This window comes from Penicilliopsis zonata (assembly GCF_001890105.1).
Source record: "Penicilliopsis zonata CBS 506.65 unplaced genomic scaffold ASPZOscaffold_26, whole genome shotgun sequence".
NCBI lineage: Eukaryota > Fungi > Ascomycota > Eurotiomycetes > Eurotiales > Aspergillaceae > Penicilliopsis > Penicilliopsis zonata.
Genome location: NW_019208932.1, coordinates 167,495 through 182,765, shown reverse-complemented (window position 1 = coordinate 182,765; position 15,271 = coordinate 167,495). Strand labels below are relative to the sequence as shown.

Here is a 15,271-nt window from a genome sequence, read left to right as displayed (position 1 = left end):
AGATATAGTACAACACCAACGCCGGAGGGGGTATCATGAGAGAAAATAGAGGAAAAAAAAAGTGAGAGAAACAGAAACAGAGGACAAATAATCCAGAGAAGAAGCACCAGGCTTGTACCGCGGGATTTGCAAAGGCAAGGTCAAGGCTGGAAGCGGAGGCGGAACTGTCGCCCGCGGCCCTCCTCTCGAACTTTATATAGAAAGCGGGCAATGGCCTCCTGCTCGGCGAGCGCGGCACTGTTGAAGTGCTTGCGTACCGCAAGGGCCAGCTGGTCCTTGCCCACCCTCCCCTGGCCGATGATGTGGTTGAGCTGGTCGCGAGCGAGAGACTCGTGGGCTGACGAAGACGCCGCGACAGATCTAGGCTGAGAGAGTGAGGAAGGCTTATTACGACCGTTGACGAGGCCATTGGTGGCTCCTAGAGTCCGTTTGGCTGCGGTTGAGGTCGAGGGGCGCAGGATGTTGCTGTTGCTGTTGCTTCTGCTGCCCACACCTCCTCCTCCTCCTCCCCCCGCTCTTCCGTTGGTAGAGCGAGAACCGGTGGCCCGCTGTGCAGAGATGGCAGTAGGAGAGCGGAGGCCAATCCCACATGAGAGATAGAGACGGGAGGAGGGCCGAGAGAAGGCACTAGAGGTGGGTAGTTTGTAGGCATGGCGGTAGGCGTGGAGGATATCGAGAGGCATGTCGGACCATGGGATCTGTATCATCAACTGTCAGTACATTATATGTATATATATATATATGATCAAATCACCCTTGGCCGTTCATCCGGGTCAGCTTCCTGGGCTGGGGCGCTGGTCACGTTGGCAACGGCTTTGCCCTCACGGCTACCGACGGAAGTAGCAGCCAGGGAACCATTGACGGCCTTACGGCCTTTCGAGCCTGTGACGCTCTTATTCTCCCTGGTACCGCTGGAGGCTTCGGAGCGCGAGTCGTCAATGACGGCGGTAGCTCGCTGTCGCGGGGGCGCCATGGGGACGGTTCAGATAAGCAAAGGGAAAAAAAAGAGGACTCTTCTTTGATGGGAGCGGCAGGAAACCAGAACAGAAGGCGACAATGTGGGGAGAGGGCCGAGATATGATAACGAGCGCTCAAACGACAGCGTCACTGCAGATCCAGTCGCGAGTTGTCATCGCCCTCAGGAGCAGAAAAGAGGTACGGGGAGAGCTGATTTCTGCTTTGGCCTGTGTCTGCAGGCGGCAAGACGCGGCAGAATATCCCGGCGCGACGCCTCTGCATTGGGACTAGCGTGTAGCACAAAGCACTTTGCAGAGAGGATTAGATATTATGCTGTAGGAGTAGTTGTAGGTTGGAAGAGTATACTACTCTAGAGTAGTAGTACACTCTTCCAACCTACATCCAAGAGGTAGTACGGAGTAGAGGTAGTAGGTACTGGCGGGTATCTCACTAATGATGATGATAGACTCAATTCCGTGACTTTTAGCTCTAATTCCACCATCCTAGGTACCCCGTACTGTAACTACTACAAGTATTGACCGGAGCTCGAAGGAGTATGAGCTGGGGACCTTGCCAGGTAACTATGCAGTACTAGCGAATGTTCAACCTGATAGACGCAGAATAATAACCCTGAAGATCAGCGGAAAAGTGCCGAGTTGTCGGCCCCAGACCAGCGAAAAATCAGACCACCGGAAGCAGCCCTCGGGATGTTGAAGGGGAGAGGCGGATAACTCTCGGAAGTGGGAGCAGATCATGCCGGTCTAGCCTGTTCTCGACTAGGGACGGAGGACGGAGTAAGGCATACTCCAGTTTCACAGCTGCCTATCAGTCCACCGGGGGCAGGCCCGTGGGTGACCCGGAGTGGCTGCCTTAGAAAGTGGGTAACAAGAGCCTGCTAAGTCCTCCGTCCTGCTCACCGGGGACTGCGACGGCCCCAGGAGAGAGCTTCCTCTTTGATCAACTGCCGCCCCGCCGGGCTCCATTGCGCCGGAAATCTCCCGATTCCATCCGAGATTAGGCCGTAGTATGTGTATGGAGTATATGTAGTATAGTAGTATATACAGCTCGGCATTCTTTCCTCCGTAATAATTAGATAATGGATCTCTACAATACTAGTACTAGCATGTGATGGACACATAAAATGGAGTATGGAGATTCTACTACTCCGTACCCTCAAGTTGGGGTAACCGTACTACATAACTATAGCCTAGTCTTACTCCGTACTCTTACTCCGTACTCCGTATTCCCGTCTCTGTGTTCACGTAGCATTCCCCCTATCTGTGCCCCGCCTGATAAGCCCAGGTGTCCATGCCAGCTGGACCTGATAAGCCTTGAAAGCATATAGGATTACTCCCTACCTAACCTAGGTAGGTACTTACTACATAATACGGAGTACTCACCTACAGAGTAATATACCCAAGTATTATCCTCTATGATGATACGGAGGCTGCCCCGCATGATATCAGCATGATGCAGTGATTGGCAGAAGGCTCCGTTCCAGAAGCTGTGGATCGCGGATCACCGAGAATAGAGTAAACGAAAAGTGCGTGGAGATAGTGTGTATTACATGTACCGAGTACGTAGTAGTTATACGGACTCACAGAGTACCTCTATTCTAGATATCGGTTCAGCAGGGTTACCTTTAGGTAATTCGATCAACTATGGATAGGTAAATGACTGTATTTTGGGGTTTACTACTTCACTATCTCGTAATTCAAATAATAGTTTCCCTGTGCTTTTGCAATAGTCGCTCCACACCTTCCCCAGATTCCCCCGCGCCAAGCACGTAAAGATCCCGGTTGCGTCTAGGAAGAGTACCCAGTACTCTATGAGGTAGTATGTAGTATGCTACTGAATTCCCCGTACGTAATAATTAGCCTGGAACTGATCTTGTCTTACTGTCGCTGACACCGGGGCTGAGCCGTGAGCATAAATTGGGAGGGTTTCGACCTAGGCGCTTGGCAGAGGGAATAATTATTAAAAAAAAGAAGACGAATCAACGAATCAAATTACCAAATACTACGTCTGTAGTATAGCACGTCATTTGCCCTTCAGTCTGCAGCCGTGACATATTCGTCTATGACGCGACGATAACATATACCTACGTAAGGCGGGTGACTCCTCGCGTAGATCGACAAGCAGTACGGAGGACGGAGCATACAGATGGATGATAAGAATAAGTATAAGAATTATAATTATCAGAAATAGAATAATAGTTATGATCGACGCCCCGCGTGCACTGGCTATGGCACACGACATGGTTACCCCTCATCCGGGGTAATTACGGAAATACGGCGGAGGTGATAGGATAATAGGATGAGACGATGAGATCTCGTGTCCAGCGATGTCGGACCGACAGATGGAAAGACAGAGATAAGGCGTGATCCAATAGGCAAGTATGTGGGATTCCTCATCATGTGTGCTGATCACACTATTCGGGTTATTCAGTCTAGATCTCCCTGTCGATCGGTCAGATCATCGTACCATATTACGGTCGTACAGGTAGGTATACCTAGTAGGTAAATACTGGAGATGTATCTATTAGATAACTATGGAGTAGCTAGGTCAGAGTAGATCTGCTTGCCCTAGTTATGCAGTGGATAGTATCACCCCGCGAGATACTAATATGAGTGAAATACGGAGTACCTTGAGAGATAAGTCTCAGGATTGAATAGATAACTAACTGTAGTACTGTAGTACTGTAGTACTGTAGCGGTAACAGCGGCTAAATGCTAAACAAAGCACACCGTATCTATCGGCGACAGATGCCGAGGGACGGAGACCGCCGTGGGTGTCCGGAGAAGGACAAGGCGGGGACGGAGGGACGGACAAGAGCTTTCCCTGCCCACGTCTCACCAGGACATGGGGGGGCATTTACCCCCTAGTCCTTGCACAGAGGGGGAGGGGCGATCTACGACTAGTCAGCCCCTTCTGGGATCCCATTCCTCCTGCGGGCGGTTCGCCGTTCGTCGCCTCTGCGTCGCGTAGTCAGGGGAAGACCCACTGGAATATGAATTATATCTGCGCAAGAATATCTGCTAATATCCTACAGTAATATCCTGTGCAATAATCACGAGAAGTGGAGGAATACGAAACAGCTACTTAGGTCTAAGGTAGTAGTACTCCGGAGTATTCTGGTCGGCTATAATGACAGGTGGCCTCCGGCTGTGATAAGGAGCGGATCTGGGGATGCGGAGGCCAATTTCCGTCAATGAAGAGTCGACCTGATACGAGTACGGAGTGTCCGAAGGCAGTAGAAGAGTAAGTACCGGTAGTTATCAAATAAGTCTTCTAGATATACTCCGTACTGATGGTGGCTACAGATACCGTATCGACTGGATCAGTCCGAGTGCGTCATCCCGGCTCATTTTCGTGGCGCTCATTCCACAGGCGGCAGCGATCTTTGATAGGCAATCGTCGTATGACGAGAGATCTGGACTCGTCTAGATTGACTACAACACGGAGTATTGTACAATCCGTACCTACTCCGTAGTATGTAGTATATTAGTATACCTACCTAGTATATACTAGGTACCTGCCTAGGTACCTGCCTAGGTACCTAGTATATACCTACTAAATATATGTAGGTACCTAGTATAATAAAATACGGTAATACCGGTCGACTGTCTAAGGTAAGGTACAACCGCGATAGCCGGAGGATCTGCCAGTCAGTGACTGGGTTCGGGGCACGCACTCTGCTGCACTGCTGGAGGGGTCTGATTGGTGCAAATCCACCTCCACTTTTTTTTTTTTTTTCTTGTCTCTTCATGGCTGATCTGGAGTCACGGACGAACCTCCGAGTGAAAGAACAGCACATATAAATAAAATAAAAAATCATAAATTAAAGAAAATAAATAGGATAAAATCAAAACAAAAAATAAAATAAATAATCATAAATAATCGAATAAATAAAATAAAATATTCAATACTCAAAAGAATATAAAAATCATAAGATAAAATACGAATAAAAAACAGCGGGGGCCCGTTACAGATTTTTTCCTCTTTTTTTCTCTTTTTTTTCTCTTTTGCCCCTTCACTCCCCACACACCAGCTCGACTGACTAACTTTGGCTCTGCTGCCCTCTCCGAATCGGATAATCCCCCCTCCTCCCTCTCCCTCTCCCTCTCCCTCTCCCTCCCCTCCCCCGAACTTCTTCTACTTCCTTCTTCCTCCTCCTCCTCCTCCTCCTCCTCCCCCCTCGCTCGTCAGTTTCGATTTTCCCCTGCCCCCAGATCGCCATCTCCAGACACCTCCGCAACACGAGTTCTCCAGAGAATTCTTTAGAGACTTTTTGAGTAGGAGAAAATCACTCCTGCACACTTGTCTATCCCTCCCCTCACCGCTCCAACCACCGACTTGAGATTCGTCTGTCGCTACACTGCCAGCCTGCCTTTTGCTCTCGATTACTCGTCAGAATCGTCTGGAAAGAAAGCGATTCTCTGCCTCTCCAAGGGTTTCGGACACCGTGGAAGAAATCACCGTCCCCCGCCCCTCGCTACTCACCCCCCCGGTCTTCACATGCCGCCCTCGGCGTCTTCAGTGGATTTTTCGAATCTGCTGAACCCTCAGTCGACTCAATCTACTACTCCTACCGCGGAACAAGACCCCAAGATGGCCTCCTCGGTTAGTCTGCTGCCACCGCTCATCAAGGGCACTCGCCCTGCGACGGAGGAGATCCGTCAGGATCTGCCGCGTCCCTACAAGTGCCCCCTTTGCGACCGGGCTTTCCATCGTCTGGAGCATCAGACCCGTCACATCCGCACTCACACCGGCGAGAAGCCGCATGCCTGCCAGTTCCCCGGCTGCACCAAGCGCTTCTCTCGTTCCGACGAGCTCACCCGTCACTCCCGCATCCACAACAACCCCAACTCGAGGCGTGGCAACAAGGCGCAGCATCTGGCTGCTGCCGCGGCCGCGGCCGCAGCTGGCGCCGGCGCCGGCGTTGGCGTTGGCCAGGACAATGTGGCCGTCTCCGTCTCCTCCATGATGCCGCCGCCCAGCAAGCCCATCACCCGTTCCGCCCCCGTCTCCCAGGTCGGCTCGCCAGACGTCTCGCCGCCGCACTCCTTCTCCAGCTACGCCACCCACATGCGCTCGAATCTGGGCCCCTACGCCCGCAACAGCGAGCGCGCCTCCTCCGGCATGGATATCAATCTGCTGGCCACCGCTGCCTCCCAGGTCGAGCGCGACGACCATGCCTTCCCCAGCAGCCTGCGCTTGTTCGGTGCTCGCCATCACCCGCACCACTCCTCCCTCAACGGCAACTCCCTCAACGGCACCTCTCTCAACGGCGGCAACCGGCTGCCCTCGTTGTCGGCGTACGCCTTCTCCCACAACATGAGCCGCTCGCACTCGCACGAGGACGATGAGGCTCACACCCACCGCGTGAAGCGCTCGCGGCCCAACTCGCCCAACTCCACCGCCCCGTCCTCGCCCACCTTCTCCCACGACTCGCTCTCCCCAACCCCGGACCACACCCCGCTGGCCACGCCAGCCCACTCGCCGCGCCTGCGGCCCCTCGGCGCCAACGAGCAGCTGCACCTGCCCTCCATCCGCCACCTCTCCTTGCATCACACCCCCGCCCTGGCCCCCATGGAGCCCCAGCCCGAGGGTCCCCACTACTACAGCCCGGCCGCCGGCCACCACGGCCCAAGCATCAGCGACATCATGTCGAAACCGGACGGCACCCAGCGCAAGCTGCCCGTCCCGCAGGTCCCCAAGGTCGCCGTCCAGGACATGCTCAACCCCACCACCGGCTTCTCCTCCATGCCCTCCTCCACCAACACCTCCATCGCCGGGAATGATCTGGCAGAGCGATTCTAACCAGCTCACTCTTCCTTCCCTTCCTTCCCCTTTCTCTCCTACTCTTTTTTTCTCATGCATCATGACATAGACTCTGCATTCGCGTATTTGGCATCCTTGGTGTCATGGATGGAGGTTTAAGGCGTCCATAGAGGGTTTTTATTTTTCTTCTTTTCTTCTTGACCTGTTTTTTTCTTCTTTTTTTTTTTCTTTCTTCTTTTCAACTGAACTACAGAGACTCCAGCTTCCTATTTTCTATTTTCTTTTTTTTTCCCTCCTGTCTTCTGATTGATCTCCTCTCCTGGGACTGAAGCTAATCAGCGCTTCACGGGATGACTGCCCCCAAAATATTTCCTTTGTCGACGATAGACGACATGTTCAATAGATCAGATTACCTGCCGATAAACACTAGCTGTACTGTACTGTAGCTGTAAGTACTCTATTGACTGCTCTATTGAGTCCCTTCCAGCGTGTGGGGTGGTCTCGACTCCATGGGGAAGACGAAACCGGTTCGGATCCCTGTAAAATGGGGTCTGGAATTAAATCGAGTCCATCACGTCAGATAAGATGAGCAGGTTAGAACAAGTTACAGTGTATGTATACGGAGTATGGCTTGTCAATAGGTACTCGGTAGTTACTCGGTACTTGGTACTTGGTATCCCTTGGTATGACAGCGTGGATGCATGCTCCGTACACCGTATATTCTTGAAACATTGCGTGGCTGAGCCTCGGACAGTCCAGTAAGTAAAGAATACGTGGCTTCGTATCTGGAAACTTTCGTCTGTCTAAGACGAGATGAGATGACAGGTTATATTTAGATGCTGTGCTGGCCAAAGCCACACCGCATACAACAGAGTATGTACTCCGTAGTGTATGTATTTCCTATGTATCCGACATGGAATGTCCTTGCTATACGCTGTATCCGTACCCAACACATGATAGACGACAGATGTAACCGTCTCCTCACGTCAGCCCACGTTCTTTTTTTTTTTTTTTTTCCTGCCCTGCCGGGGCTGGAAAATCCCCTTCACTCCGTACTTCGGATAGAGTAAGGTGTGCGATGGCAGCGGCTATTTGTTAGTCTCTTGCCGCTCCACCAGATGTGGCTGGCTGCAGCCAAAGACGTACTTCGTAGGAGAACGTTCTTCATCAAGCGGGGGAGACGAGGGGTTGGATAGAAACCGTGTGAGAAGGCGATGAAGCAGGTTGACAGCAGGCCAGTCAGTCCACCTACACTTGCATCCTGTATAAGCGGTGTGAAGGAGACAAAGGCCTACTCTTCGTAGTGATCGTCCGACACACCCTCAGGCCATCCGTAGTCCGAGTCTTCGTCCTGGCTGTCGGCGATTTCGGCCATCTTGCGTTTTCGCGATGCGTCGGGCTTGAGCTGTGAAGGGGGTTCGTCAGGAGTGTCAGACGCTTCAGGTTCTTCATTCAACCCAAGAGTGTCATGTCCAGTCTCTTGTGGTAGTTTGTTTAATTGAGACGCTTTCAAGTCGAGTGGTTGGTCAAACGCTGGCTGAGCCAAGGCAAATCCATCGATTGCGTCAATGGAGTCGGGTTCGGGCAATCCATCGATTGCATCAATGGGGTCGCGTTCGGGCAATCCATCGATTGCGTCAATGGAGTCGAGTTCGTGCAATCCATCCTGACCAGTTAGTCCGAATCAAAGCCACGATAGAACGACTTGACCCACCGACTCAATGGTAAAAGAAACCCTATCCTCCTCTCTCCGCGCCGAGATCGCCCTGCCACCTCGCTTGAGCATTTCAGCGCAGCGGAGTCGCTGGCGGCGGCCCGCGTGGACCAGCAGATCCCCGTACAGCACCATGCGAGTGGAAACGGCGGACTCCCACGCGCCGCCCGCCAGGACCGGGTAGAGCGTGGCGCGCGGCAGGCCCCTGATCTTGGTGTGCGTCTGGGTGATGACCAAGACGGCACGGTGGTGCGCGGCGGCGAGCCTGGCGAGCTGGTTCGCCAGGTCGCCGGTGACATTCCACTTCCGGTTCATCAGCCACGGGAACTGGGCCTTGTCGGGGATCTTGCCCTGGTCACGGCGCGCCTTGAGCTCCGTCGGGTTGGCAAAGTAGCCTGGAAACGGCGCCGACACGGAGTCGACGACCAGCAGCGCGGTGTCGGGTGGTGGGAATCGCGCGGGCGGGTGCAGCAGCAGCGCGAGCAGGTGTGGCAGCGAGGGCGTGCGATAGTAGCTCAGCCGGTCTGCTCCTGTAGTGTCGAGCATGCTCTTCAGCCTGGCTGTCGGCAGGGGAGAGCTGGTATCTATTCCATCAGCCGTGTTTTCTGTTTCAACGAGAGGGAATGACCTACCGATCCAGACCACCCTGTTGCCGGCGCGAAGAGCATTCGCAGTGACATTCAGACTGCCGGCACCGTTAATTCATAAATCCCAAAGACCTGTAGAAGATTTCTTACGCCAATGCCGTCTTGCCCGCTCCCGGAGGCCCAAAAACCTCGGTGACCTGGCCACGCTGGATGCCTGGGGCACCCAAGGCGATCGCCCTGTCCAGCCGGGGGAGGCCCGTGGAGATGGCGGCGTCGTCCCTGGCAGACGCTTGCAGGGACTGCGAGGCAGAGACGGCAATAACTTGATCAATCTTCAGCAATTGACTCCTTTTGCCTCCTTCCAGATGACTCGTGGTTTGCTTACTGGGGTCCTGGGCGGCCGAGCGCAGCAGCAGCTCGTGGCCGTCCATTTGGGTGTCTAGGGTCCAGATCGCGTCGAAATAGCAGTGTCCATCAGTCCATATTCACTCACTTGCTCTGCATGCCTAGCTGTGCACTTGCTGTGCACTTGGAGAGGAGATGGGCTGGAGCGGACGTGATGCTGAGGTTGTTGTGAGGTGGAGATTTGCAGTAGTAGTAGTAGTAGTAGTAGTAGTAGTAGTGGTAGTAGTGGTAGTATACTATATACCAGTATAATAGTGTAGTAGTGGTAGTATACTATGTAGCAGTCAGTAGTGTATTCTATGCTTCTAGAATAATTATCTTACTCAAAAGCTCAGAATAATAGGCAGTACCATATTGATTCTCCTAAAACCCAGACATGCATCCTGAGGCATCTCAAGATCCTGAGGCATCAATTCTAGAATAGTCTAGCGTGGCCTTGCTTATAGTGCATAGCCAGTGCATAAATAATGCATAACCCATACCACAGTAACAAGCCCACACAGTGACCACCAGGTCGAGTCTTCCACTTGAATAGATAATTACTTGTTGTAGAATCACCAAGCAATAAACCATACTCATAGATAAACATATAAGTGAAGAAATCCGTCCGTATATCCGTCGGGAGATATCCGTATATCCACCGTAGTTGTCATCCCGGTACCGCTGCCATTTCCCCAGGAGAAATTTCTCTCCTTCTCTCCCTCCCTCCCTCCGTCTCTCCCTCTCCGTGAAGGACAAGCATGAGCTGGGACATCAGCGATGCGGTGACGCAGGCCAAATCAGTCCCAGCCGTCTATTACTTGGCTCTCGTGCCCCTCCTGGCATGTCTCTTTGCCCATCTCGCCCAACGACGGCGGGAGAACCCTCCCCGGGGCTGTCGCAGACTGGGTCTCTCTCCTGGGAAATCGAATCTTCGCGATGAATATCACCAGCGATATAGCCAGGGGGTGCCCGGCGATCGGGTTGACGAGTCGGGGCTGCCGGCGTGGCGCGTCAAGGCGCTGTTTGCCTATCCGATCAAGAGCTGTGCCGGCATGGAGCTCGAGGTCGCCGACCTGGTCTCGACGGGGCTCGCATACGACCGGCAGTTTTGCTTTGCTGAGTATGTGATTCCGGCGAATCGAAATAGCACCAACAACAATAATAGTGACAGCGATGACCCGAAGAAAAAACCGCACTGGGATTTCCGCACACTCCGGGACGGGCGGTTCAGCAGAATGACCCTGATCAAGCCGGAGATCTGGGTGCCAGACCCGGCTGCCAGCGGGTACGCGGCGGATCTGGAGGAAGTCAAGTCTCGGGGTGTCATGATTGTGCGGTATCCTCGTGTGCCGCCGCAAGGGATCTGGCGCATGCCCGTCCAGCTGGGCATCCGACTTGGGTTGGTGGCGAGCGAAGCCTCGTTCCGGGTGCCTCTCTTCCCACTGGCCGAGGATATCGACCGTGGTCTCTATCCGAGTCTACCCGTGCGGATCTGGAAGGATTTCCCCAAGTCGTTCAACTACATCCACCACATCCCGCAGTCGCTGCGCGACTTCCTCGCCCCGGAGGCCTCGTCGACCGCCGAGCGCCGCACGCTGGCGCTCTTCCGCGTCAACCCGCAGCACCACCGCGAGATCTTCCGCTGTGCGCCGAGCACGGAAGAAGTGGGATTCCAGACCGTCACGGGCTTCGCAGACGCGTACCCCTTGCATATTCTGAGTCTTGCAAGCGTGCACGACGTTGCGGCGCGGTGCGCGGCGGACATCCCGCGGCTGACAGCGCGACGGTTCCGCGCGAACCTGATCATCCAGGGCCCGGCGGCGTTCGCAGAAGACGCGTGGAAACGCATCCGGGTGGGCAGCCAGGCGGCCGGGTTGGAAATATACACTGTCTGTCGCACGCTGCGGTGTCGGCTGCCAAACGTCGACCCAGACACGGGGATCAGACATCGGTCAGAGCCAGACCGGACGATGAAGAGCTATCGTCGGATCGACCCGGGGGATCCGACCAACGCTTGTCTGGGGATGCAGGCGGTTCCGGCTGTCCAGGGTGAGTTGACATTCTGAGAGTCTTCAAGAAAAAGTTACCTCACTGGTTGCTGACAGGTATAGAATCCACCATTCGAGTCAATGATGCTGTGACGGTGCTGGAGACGGGCGAGCACTACTATATCAAAATGCTGGCGCCGGGTGAGACGATTCCGGGAGAGCATTAAATATCGCATGTATATTGTCCTAAATAACCATAATTTACTTGAATATAGAGTCAACAGCTATCTAGACTTATACTAGTTACTTAGTACCAAGGTAGGTCAGGTATCCAGCCCTGGTACCTTAGGTACTTCGAGGTTACCCTTACCCGGTACCGGGCTTCCACCCAACCAGCCTCCTCTCCTTCCTCTTCTTCCCTTTCTTCCCTCTACCTCCTTCGTCTTCCCCCCCTCGGATATTTTCTCCTTGCCAGCTATCTGCCTGCTTCGCCTATTTTTCCGGCGGAAACGCCCATATTCTTGGACTGCTTCATCAAGAATTGACTGGAGACGACCTTATCTTGCTATTAGGTAGGTAGCATCTTGTCTAAGTAATATTCTATCTTTCTAACCTTCAATAGTCATGTCCTTGCACCCGACTGGAATGGATATCGACTTGGACGAGCCTGGAGCCACATCACCTGCGAGACCACGATCTGCAACAGTCATATACCATGGATCCTTGCCACCGCCGCCAGATGAGAGAAAAGCACTGTTGCTTCGTCTCGGCAAGGCTCTAAAAAGCGAGGCTGTACCTTCCTCTTTCTGGGCCTGCCTCCAGGTAGCGGACCTGGCAGCCCTGGCCACTTTCGTCGCCGAGGCCGAGGCAGCGCCGCGCCTCTGCGAGATGGTTGCCGACAATCTTTACGCTCTCCCTCGATTCTGGCAGCAGAAGCCGCCTAGAGATAACACATCAAGGTCGTCCTCTATGTCGTCATCGTCAAGGGAGTCAAATATATCAGATACTGCTCGTCGATCAATGTCCGCGAAGAATATTGTCAAGGTCCGAGATGGGGGGTTCTGTGTCATAAGTGGACGCCCAAAGCCGCAAGTATGTCACATTTTCCCCCGTTATCTGTTGAAAAAGAAACAACCCACAGATCTAACCAGGTCAATCCCGGACCTGTGGAAGCTGTTGGCCTTGTTCTTTGACAACGAGCATGTTCTCCAATGGAGACACGCGATCTTTCCGGACCCCAACAAGCCAACAGATAGCATCCCCGAGAATCTGATCTGTCTCTCCCAGATTGTGCATGTGGACTGGACCGACGGGTTCTGTGGCTTGAAGCCACTTCACCTGTCTGCCGACGGCCGTCAGCTTGAAATCGAGTTTCACTGGTTCCCACGGGAGCCACATGGCCCTGTGGACAAGGTAGATCTCACCAGAAGCCCATCATCCTCTACAGGCCTTGACGGGTCCGATGGAAGGTTTATCCACGGCAGTGACAACCAACGCGTCAAGACTGGCGACATATTCATTCTCAAGACACACAACCCGGACACACACCCTCTACCAAGTTTTGCCATGCTGGAGATGGCTTGGAAACTCAACCGGATAGTGGCCTTGTCAGCAGCCGCGCAGGACCCTGAGCTGGAAGATGTGGATGAGGAGGACGATAACGACGACAATCTTCCAATGACCTATAACAAGGAATATATGGAGGAGTGGATGGCAGAGCTATCTGAAGACGACGACGACAACGCGCTCCCAGACTCGGATGATCGAAGGGTGTCTCTCAGCTCGGCGTCAAGTGCGCAGTCTCCTGTCAAGACCCGAACCAACGCAGAGCTGGAATCGGCCAGTGAGCCTCTTGATACCATCCATGAGTCGTGAAGTTTATCATCTGTCTCCCTCATACCGACTTCGATAGACTACCGCAATCTCAATGAATGCAAGTGCTTTCATTCCACCGCAGTCAAGCCAGCGAATGCGCGATGTCTATGCACGCTCTGTAGCTCTCTCCTGAGTCGGCGGGCTTGGGGAATGCTAGAGCCTGGTCTTTTTGCCCTTACCTTATCTTGCTGGTCCCTTTTTCACTCGGCGTGTATCTGGTTTCTAGTTCTTATTCTACTCGGCGTTCACTCCTCTACCTAAATCATGATCAGTGCTGTCACCTGCTATGGGTAGACTTTACTAGCTCTATAGTTAATTAGTAATTAGCTATCTATGAACTAATAATAAATTAAAGCCCTCCTCTCCTCTCGCTCATAAGATAACAATAGACAATAGAGCAACTATGTTCCCTAGTATACATTTAAGACCATTAGTATATTGCAACATTTAGTATAGCCTGTCAGACAGTATATATTATCCTACTTTAAAAGATAAGAATAGGGGACTTTCTATTTTCATATGGTTTTAACTTTTATCAATCTAATATTGTGATTAACCATAAATTAAGTATATCTTAGTTAAGAAAATCTATAGGCAAGTATAGTAGAGTGACTGATTTTAGTCTATTTTCCTAAAATAATAAATTTGCACGCTGTGGCTCTTCATCAAATTACTTACTACTAACCTAATGACCCTGTTCTTTAGGTTATATCAGCATCAAGGCCGTCTCTAACAGTGAGATAGTAGACTAAGTTCAAGTGATTAACCTTCATATTTTTACAGAAATCGCCTCAGCTTTGTAATTGTGTCTCATTGAGGGTAGACATAGTTCCAATTGAATCATGATGTACAGTTCAACGTTGCGAATGGGCAAAAAAGGTTGGGTAGAGGAATGATGGTGAATTTGACTGCGAGTTTTCGCAACGCGGCGGTATGACTACCTAGGTACCAAAGGAAGATATGCCATGGTGCTAACTCGGCAGATTATAAATTAGAGGCTTATATATTCCAGGTTTTATATATTCCCAATACATACGACCACAGGGTGTGGAAAACAGGGCTTCCCGTCCGCTCAGCCGTACTTAAGCCACACGCCGGTAGGTTAGTAGTTGGGTGGGTGACCACCAGCGAATCCCTACTGTTGTATGTTTTTTTTCATACTTGGCCGTTGATTGAGTTGATATACTTCTTTTATATTCGTATTTTGCACTTGTAGCACCTTGCTAGAGACAAGTAGACCAGAGACAAGGAAGATAGGGACAGGGGACGGAGACAGGGAACAGGGAGGATACCAACCAATGACCAAGCAGTTACTAAGCAATGACTGAGTGGCAAAGGCGGAGAAGGAAGCCGGTCATGTGACTCAAATTGCCACAGTGGCGCATGGAAAAACCTGCATTCCGATCTCGATGCAAACACAGCAAACAAGGACCGCCTTGCAGCCGCCCTCGGCCAACCAGAAACCGCAGCGTCTCACCGCCCGCCCTTGCGGAAACCGTTGGGGATCCCAACACGCCGCACTGGGAAAGGCAAACGCCCGCCTGGGAACTTGGAAGCCTCCAGATGCCTGCGATCCAAGCCATGGAGCGCCCAACAGCCAACAGGGACTTCCTGTCGGGACTCGGGAACAGGCTCCAACCGACAGTTTGCCCTGGCCGTCCTTTCCTGCGTATCAGACCACCCTCAGGTCAGAGTCGACCACAGCCAGTCCCCAGGGCCCTTTGCCTCCCTCCCCCCCCCTCCCCGACGGCCATAATTATAGCATCATCCGCCGTCCTCACCCTCGCTGATTGCCCCAACGTTCACTGGTCGGTGGAGACCCTGGGGTGAATAAGGAAGAAAGGATCGTTTGGCGGTCCCCACCCAGGCCATATTTTCTTGAAAACTTGAGCTTCCCTCCTCTTTCTTCCCAGTCTTCCAGTCTTCCAGTCTTCGCCTCCCTTTCTCTTCACACTCTCCCGTCTTCCCTCTCTACCGAA

The 15,271-nt window shown here is 52.6% G+C and overlaps 6 protein-coding genes across 6 annotated transcripts; 3 read left to right on the top strand and 3 right to left on the bottom strand.

The window, feature by feature from the left end:
• Positions 1 to 140: 140 nt before the first annotated feature.
• On the bottom strand, positions 141 to 973 carry ASPZODRAFT_76384 (hypothetical protein; the record flags this gene model as incomplete). Its single annotated transcript, XM_022730081.1, has 3 exons — positions 141 to 433; positions 539 to 698; positions 755 to 973. 3 exons carry the CDS (start codon positions 971 to 973, stop codon positions 141 to 143), a joined length of 672 nt encoding a protein of 223 aa, XP_022577224.1.
• Positions 974 to 4,428: 3,455 nt separating this feature from the next.
• ASPZODRAFT_1293789 (hypothetical protein) lies at positions 4,429 to 4,770 on the bottom strand. Its single transcript, XM_022722252.1, has one exon. It carries the CDS (start codon positions 4,724 to 4,726, stop codon positions 4,517 to 4,519), a length of 210 nt encoding a protein of 69 aa, XP_022577223.1. The 5' UTR covers positions 4,727 to 4,770; the 3' UTR covers positions 4,429 to 4,516.
• A 413-nt stretch (positions 4,771 to 5,183) lies between these two features.
• Positions 5,184 to 7,072, top strand: ASPZODRAFT_137101 (hypothetical protein). Its single transcript, XM_022724215.1, has one exon. The coding sequence runs from the start codon at positions 5,476 to 5,478 to the stop codon at positions 6,778 to 6,780; it is 1,305 nt and encodes a 434-aa protein (XP_022577222.1). The 5' UTR covers positions 5,184 to 5,475; the 3' UTR covers positions 6,781 to 7,072.
• Positions 7,073 to 7,640: 568 nt separating this feature from the next.
• On the bottom strand, positions 7,641 to 9,720 carry ASPZODRAFT_137099 (hypothetical protein). Its single transcript, XM_022724214.1, has 5 exons — positions 9,428 to 9,720; positions 9,193 to 9,364; positions 9,088 to 9,140; positions 8,456 to 9,039; positions 7,641 to 8,407 (listed from the first exon to the last, which is right to left on the bottom strand). Exons 1-5 carry the CDS (start codon positions 9,471 to 9,473, stop codon positions 8,033 to 8,035), a joined length of 1,230 nt encoding a protein of 409 aa, XP_022577221.1. The 5' UTR covers positions 9,474 to 9,720; the 3' UTR covers positions 7,641 to 8,032.
• Positions 9,721 to 10,187: 467 nt separating this feature from the next.
• Positions 10,188 to 11,644, top strand: ASPZODRAFT_155173 (hypothetical protein; the record flags this gene model as incomplete). The annotated part of the gene is made up of 3 exons (XM_022726179.1): positions 10,188 to 10,256; positions 10,308 to 11,478; positions 11,541 to 11,644. 3 exons carry the CDS (start codon positions 10,188 to 10,190, stop codon positions 11,642 to 11,644), a joined length of 1,344 nt encoding a protein of 447 aa, XP_022577220.1.
• Positions 11,645 to 14,701: 3,057 nt separating this feature from the next.
• ASPZODRAFT_20235 (hypothetical protein) lies at positions 14,702 to 15,082 on the top strand (the record flags this gene model as incomplete). Its single annotated transcript, XM_022727557.1, has 1 exon — positions 14,702 to 15,082. One exon carries the CDS (start codon positions 14,702 to 14,704, stop codon positions 15,080 to 15,082), a length of 381 nt encoding a protein of 126 aa, XP_022577219.1.
• Positions 15,083 to 15,271: the final 189 nt, after the last annotated feature.

Excerpts from the sequence above, each read along its gene's own strand:
- ASPZODRAFT_1293789 (XM_022722252.1), bottom strand. The coding sequence starts at position 4,726 with ATGAAGAGACAAGAAAAAAAAAAAAAAAGTGGAGGTGGATTTGCACCA.
- ASPZODRAFT_137101 (XM_022724215.1), top strand. The coding sequence starts at position 5,476 with ATGCCGCCCTCGGCGTCTTCAGTGGATTTTTCGAATCTGCTGAACCCT.
- ASPZODRAFT_137099 (XM_022724214.1), bottom strand. The coding sequence starts at position 9,473 with ATGGACGGCCACGAGCTGCTGCTGCGCTCGGCCGCCCAGGACCCCA. Across the intron at positions 9,141-9,192 it reads GCGGGCAAGACGGCATTGGC|TCTGAATGTCACTGCGAATG; the intron begins GTAAGAAATCTT and ends CGGTGCCGGCAG. Across the intron at positions 8,408-8,455 it reads TTTCTTTTACCATTGAGTCG|GATGGATTGCACGAACTCGA; the intron begins GTGGGTCAAGTC and ends CTAACTGGTCAG.